A 20,128-nucleotide genomic window follows, 5' to 3' on the forward strand; every position below is an offset into this window, starting at 1 on the left:
ACATTGTCATGGTTAGGAAAACGGAATCATCAACAATACATGAGTTAGTCTAGAGGCCAGACCAGGGATCTGATTGGTGTTTATCTTTCCACATGCAAATAGGTTTCTCTTCAAATCTCACATTCAAGAACCATTGCAATTATAGCACAGAAATATAAACTTAATTGTGAACAAGAAAATAGCATAATAATAATTCTATTATTGATTTTAGGGCATATTTTCAACAATGACCCCATGGCAAGTCTCCTACAACCGAGTGGGATATTATTCATGGGAAAAGTGGATGAAAACATAGGAATAAGAAATTTTCCTATGGGATATTATTCATCCATTTGATTCAAAGGAAGTGTCCATAGGAAAATGTAGTATTTTTCTCCTTTAGATTGAGTTTCATAGGTAAAAACAAAGGAATTTTACAATCCACTCAAATATTCTTTTTTTTTTACATTCCTATGCACAAAGAACAAGGCAAAGACCATAAGTAGCATATTAACTCAATCTTTGCATATGTTTTAACATTAATTTGACCATGCCCCAAGCCCTTCAAATTCTGACGCGTAAAAACCACGACATCCACCGAAAATAGTTGTCAAACGGAATCGCAACACCAAAGAGAGATAGTTGAGCGCCATGTAAAAATAACAATTGACGATCCATGTACATTGCAAGTTTGTAACTGTACAAGACAAGATTTATTTTAGTTAAAATCATGTTTACATTTTCAACTGGCCGTTTACATCACAGCCTGTGCGACGTCAAACACCACTTCTTTACAGGCCATCAAATATCATAGATACAAGCTGACAATGAAGATGTATGAAAGAAGGCTATACAGCTAGACTAACCTGTAATTCTGTTTTAGGAGTTCATCACTCGTTCGAGGTCAGCTTATTCTTTTTCTTTGTGCAGGTATGACTGAGTAGTACCAAACATGCCTGGTTGCACTGTAAGTGCTGCAGATGGCACAGCAGTCAGTTTTCCGCGTACTCGAGTATCGCGCCTGTATGATTGAAGCCACATGATACATGAACAGCTCTTGCATTCTTGCCAAGTTCTACCATCATCGGCTCGCAATAGTCGACGTCGTTTCCATGCCCCTGCAAAGCAGGCACTGGGTCAGCAGAATCAGGTGAAACGAGCAGTGTTACCATGATGATATGTAGAATCATTGTTACGATACGACATGATTTGATGGAAATTGTGCAAGCAGGTATAAAGATGCTGAATGTCGGCATCAAGTACTAATAAATTGTTGTAGTGGCAGCAAGCAACTCACTAATTGCCCGCCAGAAGAATGGCCCTCTTCGAAGAAGGTACCGTTCGCACCTCCCCAGCCCCACGTGTAGATATCTTCACCTGGATGTTTTGAGATGTTCTGAGTATCACAGGCAATGTGGCAACAGAAGAGAAAAGACAACCCATAAAATCTTATTTAAAGATAGCACGGCAACTTTTCTCAGGTACTACCTCCTTTCCTAAATATATGACGTCTTGACAGTTTAATTTAAACTGCCAAAACGTCTTATATTTAGAAACAGAGGGTGCATATCATAAGAATAGAAGAGCACCATTCTTTCTTTAGACTGGGTGCAACTGGTTTCAAGTCCTCACGGATGTGAATTTGGGTTCTTATTATAAAATAAAAAAGTAGGGCCTTTCCCTGCCGCTTTCCTTTCCAAAAAAGAAATACATATGTTGTTCATTCAAATGGACATAGAAAATGGGCTGGAAAGTCAGGCAGATGTAATGAAACAATAATAGCCCTTTACTATTGCGATTTTGTGTCTCTCTGAATTGTGTGTACAACTAGTTAAGTCGAGTCATGTGTGTGTACCCTGCATTTTATATTACTGTGACATGATATCCTCAACTCAATACCCAGTGCAAGTTAGAACTGTCGTTCTATTTTGTTTTTGCTATACATAATTGAGAGATACAATTGTCTAACCAAGGGAATTCCATGAAAATAAGTTGTGTAATGAGACCTATTTATGGACACCCTTTGTCAAGATACAAGTATTTGCTTCATAACATAATTTGCTAGTACTACTAATTAGAACTTAGAACCCAGCATAAAATAGAAATGATGAAACAATTTGATACCTGAAATTACAGCTGTGTGCTTCCAACCACAGGATACCTGCAAAAGGTAGACGGTGAAGGTTCGCCAGAAATCAAGAAACATATTTTCCTTTTTGCGAGGGGAGAAATGAATTGTCTTTTCTTTGCAAGGAAAGAAATGAGCAGCCTTTTTTTGCAAGGGAAGAAACATTGCAGTATAAATAAAAAATTGAACAATGACTAGACATACTGCATACCAACCTTAGATACAGGAAGCTTAAATAATGAACTTCTTACAACTTCTGGGAAGCGAACCATGCCTGTACCTCTGGGAAGCGATACTATGTAAGTCAGCAATCCCAGAGTTTGATACAAATGTAAACTTCTAGAAGCAGTAGTAGATGGAAGTACCCAAGACCAAGGCAGCCATTTTCATTTGAACCCCAAGAATACAAATCTCCACGATCTGCAAAATATCACGGGTATCCATGTCACCATTTTCAGATCCTTGGAACAGTTGAATAAAACTGATAGTTGTCACTGATAAATTGTAAAAATATAACACCATCCAAGCTATGTCCCTTGCCAAGAGATAGAAATATTTGCTTAGCAATTCACTAATTATGCTAGTAAAATGAGCATTAAGGATTAAGCTACAAAATTGAAGAGAGTTAAAAGGGCAGACTCCACAATGAAAATCTATTAGAAATTTCATGTAAAATATGCACTATGAAGTACATAAAGATTTAACAATGTGCAAGCCCACAATTTGTTCAATTTGAACTGCTTCAGTTGATCATTCAAGAAAATAGAGGGACAGTTTGTAAAACTAAAGCTGCATAATCCTTTAAAGTGCATAAGGTGCTATTGACGAAAACCCATATATGCCAAGTTTATACTGTACATGTTATGGTTGTGGGTTCACAGCGGAACAGGACATAGGGCATATCCGTGAGGGCATTGGATAGGTTATGTTAGCGATAGAAAGGTTAAGAAAAGACTAGTTAAATTAGGAACAGTCCAATTTAACTAGGAAGATAAGGGTCACGGTTTGATCTTGAGTGTCTTGTATGAATTGAGATCTGATTTGTGGATCAAAGTTAGTCGCTTTACTTATGGACTAGCATGTAACAAACTTAATGAAGCAATAAGAGAATAGTTTATCAATCAGTTATCTCCCTCATTTCCTCCTGTCCCAACCTGAGTTCTGCTCAATCCCCCATTCCATGCCGTGCGGCCATCTTCATGGCGGTAGTTACCCAGTTTGTTCCAGTCCAGCACCGCATCTAGGACAAACCATGGCTGATCAGATATGTTGTCAGTCTGCACGGCTTCACCAGGTGCAATATAGAGATGAAGATATTTTGACCTGAGATCCTAGTCCCCCAAAAAGGGTTATGTATATCGGTATCAGTGTATAACTATTCCTGAAATTTGTTTTCTTTATTTGGAGACCGTATCTTAAGGACAGGCCTCGTGCAGTGGTGAAGTACTCCCCACTTGTGCCAAGAGGTCCTGGGTTCGACACGGCCTCCCTGCATTGCACTGTGCAGGAGTAAGGCTTGCCTCATACGATCTTCCCTAGACCCCACCTGGTGTTGGAGCTTCTAGAACTGGGTTTGTCCTTTATTTGGAGACCGAATCTATTCCACAAGAAATATATGCAAATGCATATGACCAAAGTTTTTATCTAATTCAATCTAACAAATTACTGCCAACAACAGAAATCAGTGCTCCTTTTTTGATTTCTGCATGCACAACTGATACCTGTTACAGCGCAAGTATGATAACCTCCACAAGCAACTTCTTCTGAAAATTGTATCTCTTCAACAACACTTGGTCTAGGTGCATCATTTGATCTTCCAAGTACCTGTAATTTTGGGTTAAATACAGGGAAAATCCCAGGAAGCAGATTTATGGCCAATGAAAACAGTAAAAAAATGTCCCAAGAGGCCTGATTGGATACCACCTTCTCAGTCTTCTGCCCAAACATGAACACAGTACCTTTTTCTGCAATTTTTATGCAAGGAGAACATAAGATGGAGAAATCATGATCAGCAGTTGACTAGTGTACTACTTTAAACAATTTTTCCATGAGCTTACCATCAATGCAAGCTGAGTGCAGCATTCCCGCAGCTATCCTTTTAATCTATTCAATGTAACGACATGAACAATGAGAAGGGGGTCATTATTTGATCAGGACACAGTGAAACTTAAAAGCAAAATACCTTGATACCATCAAGGTTTTTTATCAACCTTGGAGTATATTCACTGCACAGATGAAGATCAGATTATCAATAATCCTTCTAGACAAATATAGCTTTAGCATAGTGCAAACAAATCTAAACCATCAAACATGTTTTACAGTAAAATATCCAACATAATACCACACAGATATTTTCTCAAGCTCATACTGCATCATCTTGGAACTAGGAACTTCGGCAATTAAGTTTGTGACATGTGAATTTGTTATGAGATGAACATTATCTTTTAAGTCCATAAGTGCCAGCTTCTGATAGAGAATTTTGCATTCTTAAGGTTAAGGTGTTACTATGTCCATATTTTCCAAATAAATGAAAACATGAGCTATCCCAGAAGATAGAATGGTGTGCCCACAATAAGTGCTCTGCAAAAACTTGTGATCTTACTTTGAGGTCATAGCGAATCCCAGGAAGCTAGATTTATGGCCATGTCCAAGTCTACCAGCACCAGCAGCTCCCCAACTCAAGGCTTCACCATCCTCTTAAGAAGAAAATAACAGGGGGATTTCAGACGCTCAAAAGCAGTAATATTCAAGTTATTACTATAACACAAATACATAGCACATTCACCTGTAACAACAATTGAGTGCTCTGATCCCAAAGCAGTCATTTTCACTCTAACATCAGCCAAGTAGTCAACCTTTCTTGGGGTAGAGACTACTTTTCCTGCACCTAAACCAAGTAGGAAGGGCTCTTTAATTCAGAATTTTAAGCTGATGACAAATGTTCATCTTAATAGCAAGATTATTGATGAAAGAAACAACAGATTATCATACCCAGTAAATCTTAACAGAAGCATGAGGATGCTACAGGTGATGATGGAAAGACTGGTAGGACAAACTGGAGCTTAAGTGCTCAAGTAATATGTACAAGTCGATCTTAGACATAAATGTTTCAGATATTTTTTTTCTTTTGAGGGAAACTGATGTTCCAGATTTTAGTTGGATCAAATGACCCCACACCCATCAGTGTAAAACAAGACACTGTTGATAACGCCAAATTGTTAAACCAATCCAAACATTCAATTATCACATATTGCATTAAGTGGGGGTTCAACCATGGATGATGCTAAGAGTGTAAAGAAAAAAGATAATATTATTACTTTTGCCAAGGCCAAGCTGGCCACTCGAATTTTTGCCCCAAACGAAGAGCTCACCATACGCTGTTGAAAAGAGATAGCACAAAAGCTTATTAATAAGAATTGATTTCACAACAATTCTGATGTACATCATAAATAATAAATAAATTTGTTAAAAAATGAATACTTCCTCCAGTTCTCGAAAAGACACTGGCATGGTGGCCAAACTAGAGCTTTGGTTACTATTTTCTATTGTAATATATTTACAAAACCCAACAAAAAGTTATATGCTATCAGTAATTTTCAAGACAAATTGTTGCATATGATTTTTAAGTATCTTGTCTGAATAACTTAAAAGACATTGATAATAAAAGTTTGAAAGTTACCAAATGGCAGCTTCTAGTGAACAGGAGGGAGTAGAAGATTTCGAGCTCATAACGTTTACAGTTTGTATAGTAGTCTCAAGTATCAGTGAAATGCTGATTAACTTGTGAAGAAACATGTTGTGTGGTGCACTGCAGTACTCAATCATCAATACTAAATAATAATCTTATATAATTCTACACAACTTATGAAGGTACTACGAGAATTAAGATGTTTCAACAGCATGGATGGACAGTTTAGGTCCAGGTAAAGTGCACAATTCCAGATATCTATCCTTTCTTATGAAAATGAAGCCCAATTAGTGCATATTTCTGTTGCATATTTATAGTTGCCTGTCTCATTTGTTTATATATGGATATATAGTACTGAGCCACAGAGGGTCCACTAATATTTACAATGAGCTTCTACTGCAATGTAATGTTGAAGACCTAGAGTATATTGTGTACGCCACACAGAAACAAGGAGCTCGAAATTACTTGATCACTAGCATAATGCCCGTGCGTAGCTACGAAGCCATAAAGAAGATGAGGAATTAGCCCACCGGCTTAGTAATCACCAAAAGACGTTGGTGTCCGACGGCCATTGTGAGGTTCACGATTATAAGAAAGCAAAAATACCATGAGGGGTCATGCGGCCGGCGTTGGAGAATCTTAAACGGCCATAGTAGGTCCTTTGAAGATTTAAAGTGAGACAACATTTTGAATTTGAAACACATGATGTGCATTAGTAAGTTGACTGCACAAGGTCGACGATCAGGTAAGAGGACGAGGTCTATCATCGGGGTTGGAATTATTATTTGTTCGCTGTCCTATGCTATGATATAGAACTAGAAAAGTTGGTTGGGAAGGAAAACTAAAACCAAGAGCATGATTTTCAGGTGGAGTCTCACATGAAAGTAGTAGACCGTAGCATATTTACTTATTTGTGCTGGGTGCCTGGGTCCCACATGTGAGTTAAAAGTACATTCCTATATATACGTCTTTTGAAGGTTGCTAGTCCACACAAGGGCAGGAGTGCATTTGCTTATTTGTGAAGGTTGTTGATCCCATATGTGAACTCACCACCAACTCCAACCTTTATAAGTAGGGTAAGATACTTGGCAATTTGTTAGTAAAGGTTGATCAATCAGCCACATACTCCATACATCTGGGTTTATAAAGACCACTATCGTTGTCCTAAAAAATCAGCATCTATACTACCAAATCAATATCCCTAGATATATCATGAACTATGTTTTCATAATGTATTGATTGAGTATTGTATATATTGTATTATTTTTTTGTATAAACTTGGTCAAACTTTAACAAGTTCAACTTAAGAAAAGATTAATAGGCCTTACATACCCGGATGTAGGGCTTTAGGCACATAACATAATTTTAAAAAAAACTTAATTAATGGACAGCTCGCTCCATCTTATTTATTTATCAGAAATGCTAAAAATATGACGTCAGATTTTTAAGCATGGCAAATCTGATGTCCGGGAAGGCAAATTATGTTGTCACGAGCATGGCAATTTCCTTTAGCGGGCATGGCAAGATTTGCCATGCTTAAAAATCTGAGTCAGATTTGTAGAGAAATCCTTATTTGTTAGGACACTACAACTGGGTGCTCTAGGAACTCCATCAGGCATCCATGCCCCTAGCCGTCAGATTTTCCATACTAACAATAATACAACAGGTGGTGTTGCTGTTTCCAGTGTTCTCTTCTCAATATATACATTAACCTTCTTCTGGTAAAGCGTAAAGCAAACCTAGGCACGTAACTGCACCTTACTTTTTTCGCTCACCTGTTACTGCACAAGAATGATGGTTGCCAGCTGAAATTTGTACAATTTCCTCCTGAAATCCAGAGACTTCAACAGGGTCCTACATGTAAAAGAAGAACTTACTTGTCATTGGAAGAACACAGATGCGTGGACTAATGACCTACAAGGGTAAATAATAAAAAACAGGCAAGAGAACCTCAAATAAGAACTGTAACATACATAAATTGTATGTCAATAGATGCCATAAATTCATGGATTGGAGATTCAATCTGCTTAATTCTTAAGCGGGAGGAATCAAACATCTGGTGTAAAAAATTATACTGACATTGAAATATTTATATAGCTATTCACTTTCATGCATATCTGTATCTCCGGTACACATAAAAATATTCCATACAGCAGATTTGGTTTCGCAAAGAGAACAGAACAGACACTGATTTAATTTGTCTCAGCTAGTATTTCTGAAGCGTCTGGCTTTGAATTAATGTGCCGAAGTTTCTTTGATTGACAGTGTAGACACAAACATAGGGAGGTATGACGGACAAGAACCAGTACCAGAGTATGAGGCATCGAGGAGCCTATCCCGAGCTGCCCAAAGTCGTTCAGCCCCGTAGCAAACACGCGCCCACCCTCTGAAGAAAACGGCAGGTCAGAATCTCTCGGAATCCTTTACATTGCGATGTCAGAAAGGAGGAAACGGGTAGGGTGAGGGGAGCGTACCGGTGAGGAAGAGGGTGTGGGCGCCGCCGCAGGCGAGCGAGGTAGGCGGGTCGGCGGGGCGCGTGAGGAAGAAGGGGCACGCCGTGGGGCTCCACCGCGACTCCAGCGCCCCCAGCCCCAGCCGGCCGTGGTCCCCGTTCCCCCAAAGCGCCGCCACCCGACGCCGCGCCGGATTGCCCGGATTGCCCGAATCGGCGCCCACTGCCGCCGTGTCGGACGAGAACCATCGGGGCCGCGGCCACCGCCTCGCCCGCCACATCGCCGTTCCGCGTTGGAGCTCTGGAGTGGTCGCGTCGCTCGCGGTGTCGGATAGTCCACGTCGGCGACCTGATTATCTCCTCCTAGCATAGTTTACAAGAAACGAACTGTCGTTGGTTCAGGCTTTTACCGGTGAGCAGATGCCGGTGAGACGTCCGGTTCATCAGTTCATTTACGAAAAAACGAACATTTATTTATTTTTCAATAGGCAACTGCCCATGCGTTGCTCTTTTTTTTTTTTTGCGGGTGAACTGCTCATGCGTTGCTCTTTTTTTTTGCGGGTGAACTGCTCATGCGTTGCTACTGGTGTAAAAATATTTTGGTTCTTACGCACTTTTTTTTGCGAGAATAGTTGTTGCACACTAATTGTGCAAGTGTGTACCTTCAGAATCCGCACGCATAAATCATGCTTCGATTTTTCAAGAAAACATTGTCGACTTATTTTTACCTCAAAAGTCCATCTTCTTCCTCCATTCGCTATCTGTCTCCACAATCCAAACATCCACCGTTAAAAAGGGTTTGGCCAGAAAATATTGAGCAGGTGTGGGTTTGGGCATGCTTACTCATACCCATACCCTGCGGGTGCCATGTTGAAAGAAACTTGCAGTAAAGTGTTTCCTACTCGTATTAAATGACCTATCGAATCCAATGTTGATGGGTCCTCTCGACTAAGGTGTGCTATGTCAATTAAAAAATATACTTGTTTTGTCCATGGCAATCATCAAAGGTAAACTGATTTACAAATGTAAGTTAATCTAAAGATTATGTCGTGTTCTCGACCTCTCTTCTTTCTCTTTCTTTCCTTTGCTCCGTTGAGTCCCTTCTTGAAAATCACAATGAGTAGCAAGAAAAAGATTAGTACTATATTGGAGAAGCTTATCTTAAGAGAAATTGTATACAAGTCAAAATTTAGTAGCTTGAGAAAACTTGCAATCGATATAAAAGACTGTGATTTCTGCATAAGAACAATACAAATTATAAATTTTCTTAAATAACTGACGAGGAACACCTTTATTGTATCTCAATGCCGGATGTAAGTTTAAAAAAGTGGCAACGAATAGAAAAAAGGTTGATCACTTCATGAACTGAAAGCTCTAAGCGCAATATATCCTTTCTCAATATATCATAATAATTCCAGCGCTCATCTCCTAAATTCTCAAGAAAGCATTTTCTCCTAAAGAAAAATTGGTGAAGAATTTCATACTACAAGTGAATTAGAGAATAGATGAAAGTATCATACAAGGATTACATGTGTGTTTTTAATCGACAAAACCAACTCTAGATGGTTTATGCCTGCAGCTGCTCCTTCGATGCCAGCAGCAGGCTAACACATTTACCTTCTTTTGGTTTCTCTTATTCATTTGATGTTATGCATATCAAAGACCCCATGTCCAAAAAACACACATAACCAAAAAACCACATGTCCGAGCAAAGAGAGGACAGAAGAATGATCAGTACAAAATACATGCATAGGCTTGGCATACAATAGGAAACTGAATGCAAAGTACTGTTTGCAGGGGCATGAAAAGGCTACTAATTTAGCTGTGACATATCTCAAATAGCTTTGCTGGTACATCCGTACAAGCCCTAAAATAAAGCAGAATGCTTGCAATTTTGAGCATACAACCAAATTACAACAATTCAGTATCATTATCATAATATAGTTGTGTGGTTAGTTCAATCAGCCATTCAGTATCATTATGTATTTATGTATTATTGAAGGTGGTAGTACATACAAATTTCCTTTGTAAAATTCTGAATATCTGCACTAATTCAGTTGCACTATTGGTCATCCATTGGTTCTGTAAACAAGGTAGTATTTCCTGCATGCAATAGCAGCTGGTTCCCATGAACTTCTGGATTGTTCTAAAAGCCTCTTTGTGCTTTCTCTACATAATTCAACGGGAGAACAACAATTAAAATAAAAAGGCACAGAGAAAAAAAGGAAAAGCATGTCTTCTGGCCACGGAAGAAAGTGGACGGTGCTAGGAGAGCTCCGGCAGAAGATTGAGATTTTTGCTAGCCCGGGGAGAAAAACGGAGATGTGATGGGGCTGCTGGCAGAGGTCGTTGTCGGATTGAGGGGGTTAGGTTTGAGGGAGGTGAGGTGGAGTGATGCAGTGCTCACACACGCGCTGCTTAAGGGCTCGCAGCGCACACTAACTTGGACCCCAGCAGCCATGGCCTGGCCTCTGTTAAGAGGAAGTCACAAAGTTGATGCTCGTGTTGTAGTCAGCCGTACGTGGTTCAATCAGGGGATGACTGAAAGGAGAGCCGCGATCTCGATCTGGCCAGCCTCGGTGGTGCTCGGCGGATCCTGTGCGGTTGTGGATTCCCTCAGATCGGGGTCTCCATCGTCGATCTAGGAAGGATCGCATGTTGGGCCTGGATGGTTGCGCCCTGTGCCGGGAGCTGGTGGTGGTGTTTGGCGGGGGCCTGCATAGCGAGGCGATAGGAATGGCGTAGGGGCGAGGCCGCGGATGGGGAACCTACCCGGATAGGGAGGAAGTCGATCTATCGTGTACTCTCTCCGTTCGAAATTACTTGTCGTAAAAATGGATGTATCTAGATGTATTTTAGTTCTAAATACATCCATTTTCAAGACAAGTAATTCCGAACGAAGGGAGTAGCTCACAAGATCGGAAGAGGAGAGGGAGGGCGACGCCGGGTCGGTGGCGGCGACCATGGAGTTAATTGCATGTTGATACCACACTTCAGCACCTACTCACGGGTTGGTACCACTACTCAAAAGTTTTTGCAGTTCAGTATCAACTCAGGGTCTAAGTGATGCATAACGGGCTAAGCTATGTATAAACGCATATTGACCGCGTATCCGACAGGTCGGGCCCACCTGTCAGGCGACACGCTGGCCGAATCGACGCGTGGACGGCTCGCTAACTCGGATGAGTCCGACCTAATGGGCTAGGTCGAATCGAGCCGCCGGTTCGAACCCTAACTCTCGTTCCCCTCTCCCTCTCCTCCCCGCTCTCCTCACTGGCAATGGCGATGGCAAATCCGGGCGGTGGTGGTGTCTGCGGCGGCTCGAGCAGCGGTGGCGATGTGGGTGGGTACGGAGATCTTCCTAGCCTCAGGGCCGATGCACACGCAGGACTAGCCAAGGGCGACGGTGACAGTTCGTCGTACTACTCGAGCATCGAGGAAGAAATGGAGGAGGCCCCGCTGACCATGGAGCAGCGCCTGCGGATGGCAGAGATATGGGTCGCCAACCCTTCCACGAGCCATCACTGGACCCATAGATGTGGTGGAGTGTTGTAAGTCCTCCTCCCTCTCCTCTCTTCTTTCTTCCAATTTGGGGCTAGGGTTAGTGTTACTGAAAATGTCCAAATTTGCTGCCACTTGTAGTGTGGATGATGCTATCTGGGATGTTAGGATTCACTTTGATGCCCAACATAATTTGGATAGGAAGATATGCAGTTCTGATGTCACTTTTCTGAATTTGTATGCACTATTGCATACACAAGGATTTACATTCTCTGATGAATTGTATCACGTGGAGAACACATGCATAGGAGAGAAAAGAGAGCATGGCCTAGACTTGATTGACACAAACATTAAATTACATCAACTTAAGAAGCAGCATGAGCATACTTTAGTTCTGAACCTGTTAGTTAGAGCAACAGTCACTGACAGTGCTGCAAGTCACAGAAATGCTGAACTACAAACCATTATTTATGCACCACCAGTTGTGTATATCTCGGTGAGCCAGATGTGCTTGCTGTTGATGACCAAGGGGTTGTTTTTCATAGTCAGTGCAGCAGCAGTACCAATGTTGAAGCTACTGGTTTTTGCACACAAGAGAGCAAAAAACTAGGTAAACAAAAGCTGAAAGCTGTGATGGAGGATGAAGTTTTGTTGGAGGAGGGATATTACAGTAGTGATAATTCAGAAGGGGCATATGATAGTGACAACTACATGGAGAAGTACAGGATTTGTCAAGACACAGAGATAATAGATGGAAAGAGACAAGCAGATGAGGAACAACTAGCAGATGATGAAGATGAATATTCAGATGATGAGTCAGAAGAGGAGGAACAACTGCATTATGAGGGTGACACCGAGGTTGGGGATCTGTTTGAGATGGAGGAGAGGGAGGAGGAAGAGAGGGGGATGAAGAGAGGGACGAGAGTGTGAATGTGGAGGTAGCTCAACAATTGCAGGTAGAACCTCCAAGGAAGAGGCAGAAGCTGCCAGTTAGGAGGTGCCCAACCACTAGAACACATTCTAGTGTTTTAAAGGAGGTGAAGCCAGATTTCACTCCTTCATCAGATGAAGAAGAAACTGGTTGGCTGCTGGATAGTGAAGATGATGGGCATGAGCCACTGCAATTTGTCCTAAAGAAATGCAAGAAGAGTAGGACACAAAAAAGAAAACCTAGGATATGGTTCGATGACAAAATGGAGCACCCACACTAGCAATTATGTAAGTACACGTGCTTCACAAATCAACAACAATTCAGAGATGCCCTGTTGAGCTTGCACATTTCACAGTCAAGAGATTTCAGATATCATAGAAACTCTGACCAAAGGATCATTGCATGTTGCTAAAATGAGCATTGTCGGTTCTACATTGTTGCTACTGTGATCAAAGGTGAAAAGACTTTTGCTATAAAAAATGAGGCTAGAGCACACTTGCCCTACCACTACAGAGTCGTCAAGGGTTAGTGCAAAGTGGCTTGCAAAGAACTATGAGTCATTGTTCAGGTCTGATCCAACCACTAGTATACAAACTCTGAGTGATGCCTGCCAGGAGAAGTATGGTGTTGAGGTTCCTAAGCACATGGCCTATAGGGCCAAAAACCTTGTTGTGGAAGCTGTCTTAGGAGAACACAAGAAGCAGTATCCCAGGCTAAGGGACTATGCAGCAACCATCATGCAGACAAACCCTAGAAGTAGGGTTGTAGTTACAACTCTAGTTCCTAAAGCAACAAAAAAATACCACATCCAGGGCCAAGGTTTCATGCAATGTTTTTCTTCTTAAATGGAGCAAGGGAGGTATTTCTCAATGGATGCAGACCTTTCATTGGTTAGTTAGTTGTTTCTTTGCTTTATTTACTATAACACACATCAACTTGTACATGATTACACATTTGCTTTAGTTTCTTTGTTATGTACTGACTTAATTGGTTCTTTCTTTGCAAAAACAAGTGTTGATGGATGCTTTATTAAGCTCACCACATGTGCACAGATCCTTGCTGCCACTGGCAGAGATGGCAATAACAAAAAATTTCTAATTGCATTTGCCATTGTTGATCAGGAGGATACAACAAATTGGTGTTGGTTTCTGCATCAACTGAAGATATGTCTAGAAGGAGAAGTTGGCCAGTTTGGTCCTTATACTATCATGTCTGATAGACAGAAGGCAAGTACATAGTTTGTTGTGTGATTTTAGTAGCATAGTTTGCTGTGTATCTTCAAATATATCTGTAGTCAGTAGCTTAGTTTGCTGTGTAATTTCAACAGGGGCTACTAAATGCAGTGAATAGAGTATTTCCAAACTGCCACCAGAGATAGTGTCTTAGACACTTGTATGCAAATTTCCAGAATGCTGGTTTAGGGGGAAGATCTAAAGAAATGCATGGATAATGCCAGCTATGCTTACAATGAACATAAGTTTAATATTGCTATCAATGATTTGAGAAATGAGTGTGAGGATGCTTGGATCTAGCTTAATGGAATTCCTAAGAAAACATGGGCTAGGCATGCTTTTGACACTAACTGCAAGACAGATTTGGTTGTTAACAACCTATCTGAGGTGTTCAACAAGTATATCCTTGATTTTAGGAAAAGGCCTATTAGGACTATGGTTGATGGTATTAAGGACAAGCAAATGGTGAGATGGCATAGGAATAGAGAGACAGAGGGGAGAGAGAGAGAGGAAAGGCAGCTTTCTGGGAGATCACACCACATTATGCTGAGAAGCTAGAGCTGGAAAAGGAGAGGGCCAGATACTGCAAACCCATTCAAGCTGGTGTTAATTTATGGCAAGTGATCAGTGGGCAGCAAACACACCCTGTGAACTTGGATAATTATACATGTGGTTGCAGAAAATGGGACCTGAGTGGCATACCATGCAACCATGCAATTTCAGCAATTAAAAGGGATAAAAGGTTTCCATAGGACTTTGTTTGTAAATTCTTCAAAAAACTTTTTACTTGGCGGCATATGAACCTATGATTTTTCATGTTCCTGGTGAACATGACTCTATAAGGACACCTGGACCAAACATAGAGCCACCGGAATTTCATGTTAGGAGAGGAAGAAAGAAAGAGAAGAGGATCAAGGGCAAGTTTGAAGTGCCAAAGCCAAAGGACAACAGTAGAATGGCCACAATAACATGCTCTAACTGTGGGCTCCAAGGCCATAGATACACCAACTGTCCGAAACAATTGAAACCAGATTTGGCTATGAGGAAAAACAAGCATGTGGTAATACCAATCTCACTTCTTTTGTATTAGTTGACTAGTGCATTTGTTAATATTTTTTATGTTGACTACTAATAACAATCCCACTTCTTTTTGCAAGACACATGCAAGATCACAGCAGCAACCTCCACCTGCAAGATCACATGCCCCACCTGCAAGATCACAGTATCAGCCTCCACCTGCAAGATCACAGCCCCCACCTGCAAGATCTGGTGCAAGGTCTAGTGCAAGGTCTGGTGCAAGATCACAACCTTTAACTAGTGGTGCAAGGCCATTCACTGCCCCAAAATATGCAGCTCCTTCTACATCTTATGAACCAACAAGTCACACTGGTTGGATGGCCTGGTTTTCTGCCAGTGGTAACAAATGAGTGTCATGAGTTGTTGTTTCTCTAAACAATGTCCTGATCAATGTTATGTGCCCTGAACAATGGTTGGATGATTATGTTTGAGTGTACTGAACCAACAAGTCAAACTGGTTGGATGATTATGTTTGAGTGTACTGAATTGCTATCAGCTATCTTACCTGAGTTAATGTTTAATGTTATTGGCAATGTTATGCTATCAATTTGGCAATGTTAATGTTTGATGATGAGATTTGATGATTACTGTTATTGGCAATGTTAATGTTTGATGATTAGATTTGATGATTAATGTTATTGGCAATGTTAATGTTTGATGATGGGATTTGATGATTAGGTTGGGTTCTAGGGGTTCTCGGCGTCGACAGAGCCAATTTGACCTAGGTTAGGTTCTAGGGGTTCTCGGCATCGACAGAGCCAATTTTACCTAGGTTAGGTTCTAGGGGTTCTGGGTGTCAACAGAGCCAATTTGACCTAGGTTAGGTTCTAGGGGTTCTGGGCGTCGACAGAGCCAATTTGACCTAGGTTTAGGTTCTATGGGTTCTCGACATCGACGGAGCCAATTTGACCTTGGGTTTAGGTTCTAGGGGTTCTCGGCATCGATGAAGCCAATTTGACCTTGGGTTTAGGTTCTAGTGGTTCTCGGCATCGACAGAGCCAATTTGACCTAGGGTTAGGTTCTAGGGGTTCTCGGCATCGACAGAGCCAATATATCTTATAACACATTCACTTATCATATAACTTATAACACATATCACTTATCATATAACTTGATGTACCAAAGACCATCATAGATCATCATATAACTTATAAAAACCAACTATGAAAGCACCATACATCATCATAAACAGCTTGATGCACCAAATATCATCATAGACAGCTTGAACCACCATTGATCATCATAGAGAGCTTGAAGCACCATAATTAAAAGATTCTTACATAACATAGTGGAGTTCAACCTAGTTCACAACTAAACATAATAAATATGTTCTTACACAACATACTAGAATTCAACTTAGTTAACTAAACAACACCATACATCACAAAAGGTCAACTACTTATGCCCTTCTTCATCTTCATCTAGATCTTGATCTTCATATTGTTCAGTCAGCCAAGATGGCCTGAATCCCCTTCAACTTCTGCTTATTCTTCTCCTCTGCCTTGAGCAAATCAGCAATCTAAAGTTTGAGCTGATCTCTACCTGCAAAGAGCTTCTGATGACCCTTCTTGAGATCACCCATGTGAAGCTCAATCTGTTGATTCTCTTGGATTAACTTCTCATTAGACTTAGTGAGTTCATCAACCCTAAGTTTGCAACATATTCATGGCATCATTGTGATGCTCCTGGATTAGCTTTTCCTTCTCTTTCAAATGGTTGAGCTTCAGGTTCTGGATGACAGTGCCTTGAGCCTCTGTGATGTTCATAAGCACTTCATACTTCTCTTGCAACTTGAAGATCTCTGCATCTTTCTTCTCAATCTCTCCTCATATAAGAGACAACTGAGGTGCTAACCCCAGTGTTCTTCATCTTGGACTGCAAGTAGCCGAAATCCATCATCCTATCCTCTTGAGCATTGAAAAGTTGATGCACATCTTCAACCAATTTGTCATAGTTGGCCTCCAGGTTGTTTTTCTCTTCTGTCAGATGGTGAATAGTCAATGGATTATCTAGATTATCTTTCCTCCTATCACTCATGCTGTCTGAATACAACTCCCATAGCTTCAATAGAGCATTATGCATTGTAGGAGGCCACTCTGGGTCAACCCATTGAACAAAACCACAGTTCTCATTTCCTTGCAATATCAACAACATCATTTCTCACTTTCTTTCTCACAATATAATTGAATTCCAACATGACAAATTATACCACTTATGCAGCAACCAACTTATACCACTTATACAACAGAATGCAACAAATAACACTAGCAAGCAGAATAAAACATTGACCAATTTGACCTACTGATAGCCTCCACTCACCCTATATATACTAAAGAACAACATACCAGATACACTGGAAATCCCTAGGCATTTAAAAACAGTATAACAATGCACAATTAAAGCTATGAAGTGACACTTTGATCAACTAACATTGCCCAATTAAAGAAAGGCCAGACTAAACAATGCACTCCTAACAAAGCTCTCTATCAATTAAGTACCGATGATACACAGAAAGGAGTGACCAGACTAAACAATGCACTACTAAAGAATTATGTACCGACAGCCTACTACAATGATTGTAACTAGCACTAATTAGTAGAGACAATAAACAATGATTGCAGTGAGTGTAACTAGCACTAATGGATATCTGCAGTAATAACTATTTCAACAATTAGACTACTGCAATGACTACTACAATGATTGTTACCTTCTTTGAACAGGCTAAGAACCTCCTGCCAGTGTGAAATGCCTCGAATGCAACCCTCCTCTCAGCTGGCAGACAGTGGTGCTTGCACAGGACTGGGGGTTTTGTCTCAATGCCCATGTAGTCTAGGTCCCTGCTAACATTGAAGACCTAGACCTACACGCTGGCCGAATAGGCCCGCGCCGCCCGCGCCGCTCGCTAACTAGGATTAGCGGCGCGGGCCGATTCGGCCAACGTGTCGCCTGATAGGAGGGTTGCATTCGAGGCATGTAGTCTAGGTCCCTGCTAACATTGAAGACCTAGACCTACACGCTGGCTGAATCGGCCCGCGCCGCCCATGCCGCTCGCTGACTAGGATGAGCGGCGCGGGTCGATTCGGCCAACGAGCGGCACGGGCGGTGCGGGCCGATTCGGCCAGCATGTCGCCTGATAGGTGGGCCCAGCCTGTCGGAATTACTGTCAATACGCGTTTATACGCACCTCTGACCGTACTGCTGAAGGAAATATGCCCTAGAGGAAATAATAAAGTTATTATTTATTTCCTTATATCATGATAAATGTTTATTATTCATGCTAGAATTGTATTAACCAGAAACATAATACATGTGTGAATACATAGACAAACAAAGTGTCACTAGTATGCCTCGACTTGACTAGCTCGCTGATCAAAGATGGTTATGTTTCCTAGCCATAGACATGAGTTGTCATTTGATTAACGGGATCACATCATTAGGAGAATGATGTGATTGACTTGACCCATTTCGTTAGCTTAGCACTTGATCATTTAGTATGTTGTTATTGCTTTCTTCATGACTTATACATGTTCCTATGACTATGAGCTTATGCAACTCCCGTTTACCAGAGGAACACTTTGTGTGATACCAAACGTCACAACATAACTAGGTGATTATAAAGGTGCTCTACAGGTGTCTCCGAAGGTACTTGTTGAGTTGGCGTATCTCGAGATTAGGATTTTGTCACTCTGATTGTCGGAGAGGTATCTCTGGGCCCACTCGGTAATGCACATCACTATAAGCCTTGCAAGCATTATAACTAACGAGTTAGTTGCGGGATGATGTATTACGGAACGAGTAAAGAGACTTGCAGGTAACGAGATTGAACTAGGTATTGAGATACCGACGATCGAATCTCGGGCAAGTAACATACCGATGACAAAGGGAACAACATATGTTGTTATGCGGTTTGACCGATAAAGATCTTCGTAGAATATGTGGGCGTCAATATGAACATCTAGGTTCCGCTATTGGTTATTGACCGGTGACGTGTCTCGGTCATGTCTACATAGTTCTCGAACCCGTAGGGTCCGCACGCTTAACGTTCGGTGACGATCGGTATTATGAGTTTATGTGATTTGATGTACCGAAGGTAGTTCGGAGTCCCGGATGAGATCGGGGACATGAGTCTCGAAATGGTCGGGACATAAAGATCGATATATTGGACGACTATATTCGGACATCGAAAAGGTTCCGAGTGATTCGAGTATTTTTCGGGGTACCGGGGAGTTACGGGAATACGAGGAAGAAGTAATGGCCCTCATGGGCCAAGTGGTGGAAGAGAGGAGGCAGGGCGCGCGGCTCCCCTAGCCCAAACCGAATTGGACTAGGGGGCCGGCCCCCCTTTCCTCCTTTTCCTCCCTCTCCTTCCTTCTCCCTCTCCTCCTTCCTTTCCTCCTCCTACTAGGAGGAGGACTCCTCCTCCTGGCGCGCCCTACAGGGGATGGTCGGCATCCCCCCTTGCTCCTTTATATACGGGGGTAGGGGCATCTCATAGACACAACAATTGATCATTGATCTCTTAGCCGTGTGCGGTGCCCCCCTCCATCATAATCCACCTCGATCATATCGTAGCTGTGCTTAGGTGAAGCCCTGCGTCGGTAGCATCATCATCATCGTCACCACGCCGTCGTGCTGACGAAACTCTCCTGTGAAGCTTTGCTGGATCGGAGCTCACGGGACATCATCGAGTTGAACGTGTGCAGAACTCGGAGGTGTCGTGCATTCGGTACTTGGATCGGCCGGATCGTGAAGACATACAACTACATCAACCGCGTTGTGCTAACGCTTCTGCATTCGGTCTACGAGGGTAGGTAGACACACTCTCCCCTCTCATTGCTATACATCACCATGATCATGTGTGTGCGTAGGATTTTTTTTGAAATTACTACGTTCCCCAACAGTGGCATCCAAGCCAGGTTTATGCGTAGATGTTATATGCACGAGTAGAACACAAGTGAGTTGTGGGCAATACAAGTCATACTGCTTACCAGCATGTCATACTTTGGTTCGGCGATATTGTTGGATGAAGTGGCCCGGACCGACATTATGCGTACACTTACGCGAGACTGGTTCTACTGACGTGCTTTGCACACAGGTGGCTGGCGGGTGTCAGTTTCTCCAACTTTAGTTGAACCGAGTG

General features: G+C 41.7%; 1 protein-coding gene across 2 annotated transcripts; it reads right to left on the reverse strand.

The window, feature by feature from the left end:
- Positions 1-633: 633 nt before the first annotated feature.
- RUG1 (Regulator of chromosome condensation (RCC1) family protein) lies at positions 634-8,670 on the reverse strand. Of its 2 annotated transcripts, XR_007300664.2 has the most exons (16): positions 8,270-8,670; positions 8,105-8,181; positions 7,571-7,649; positions 5,425-5,484; positions 4,893-4,994; positions 4,710-4,803; positions 4,290-4,332; positions 4,165-4,210; positions 4,031-4,071; positions 3,829-3,931; positions 3,262-3,347; positions 2,473-2,527; positions 2,323-2,389; positions 2,104-2,140; positions 1,277-1,356; positions 634-1,097 (listed from the first exon to the last, which is right to left on the reverse strand). XR_007300664.2 is itself a non-coding variant. In XM_048711168.2 (15 exons), the coding sequence occupies exons 1-15, from the start codon at positions 8,526-8,528 to the stop codon at positions 972-974; spliced, it is 1,269 nt and encodes a 422-aa protein (XP_048567125.2). In that variant the 5' UTR covers positions 8,529-8,666; the 3' UTR covers positions 634-971. The 2 variants fall into 2 exon arrangements, 1 of the variants encoding a protein (XP_048567125.2); XM_048711168.2 differs by lacking the exon at positions 3,262-3,347 and having other exon boundaries at positions 8,270-8,666.
- Between the last annotated feature and the right edge of the window lie 11,458 nt (positions 8,671-20,128).

Source organism: Triticum urartu, chromosome 1A, assembly GCF_056163025.1.
Source record: "Triticum urartu cultivar PI428250 chromosome 1A, HENAU_Tu73, whole genome shotgun sequence".
NCBI lineage: Eukaryota > Viridiplantae > Streptophyta > Magnoliopsida > Poales > Poaceae > Triticum > Triticum urartu.

What these genes read in the sequence shown, in the direction of transcription:
- RUG1 (XM_048711168.2), bottom strand. Translation starts at nt 8,528, where the DNA reads ATGTGGCGGGCGAGGCGGTGGCCGCGGCCCCGATGGTTCTCGTCCGAC. An exon ending in GCACTCAATTGTTGTTACAG is followed by an intron (nt 4,804 to 4,892) that starts GTGAATGTGCTA and finishes TTTCTTCTTAAG; the next exon opens with AGGATGGTGAAGCCTTGAGT. An exon ending in GCACACAGCTGTAATTTCAG is followed by an intron (nt 1,357 to 2,103) that starts GTATCAAATTGT and finishes CAAAACATCCAG; the next exon opens with GTGAAGATATCTACACGTGG.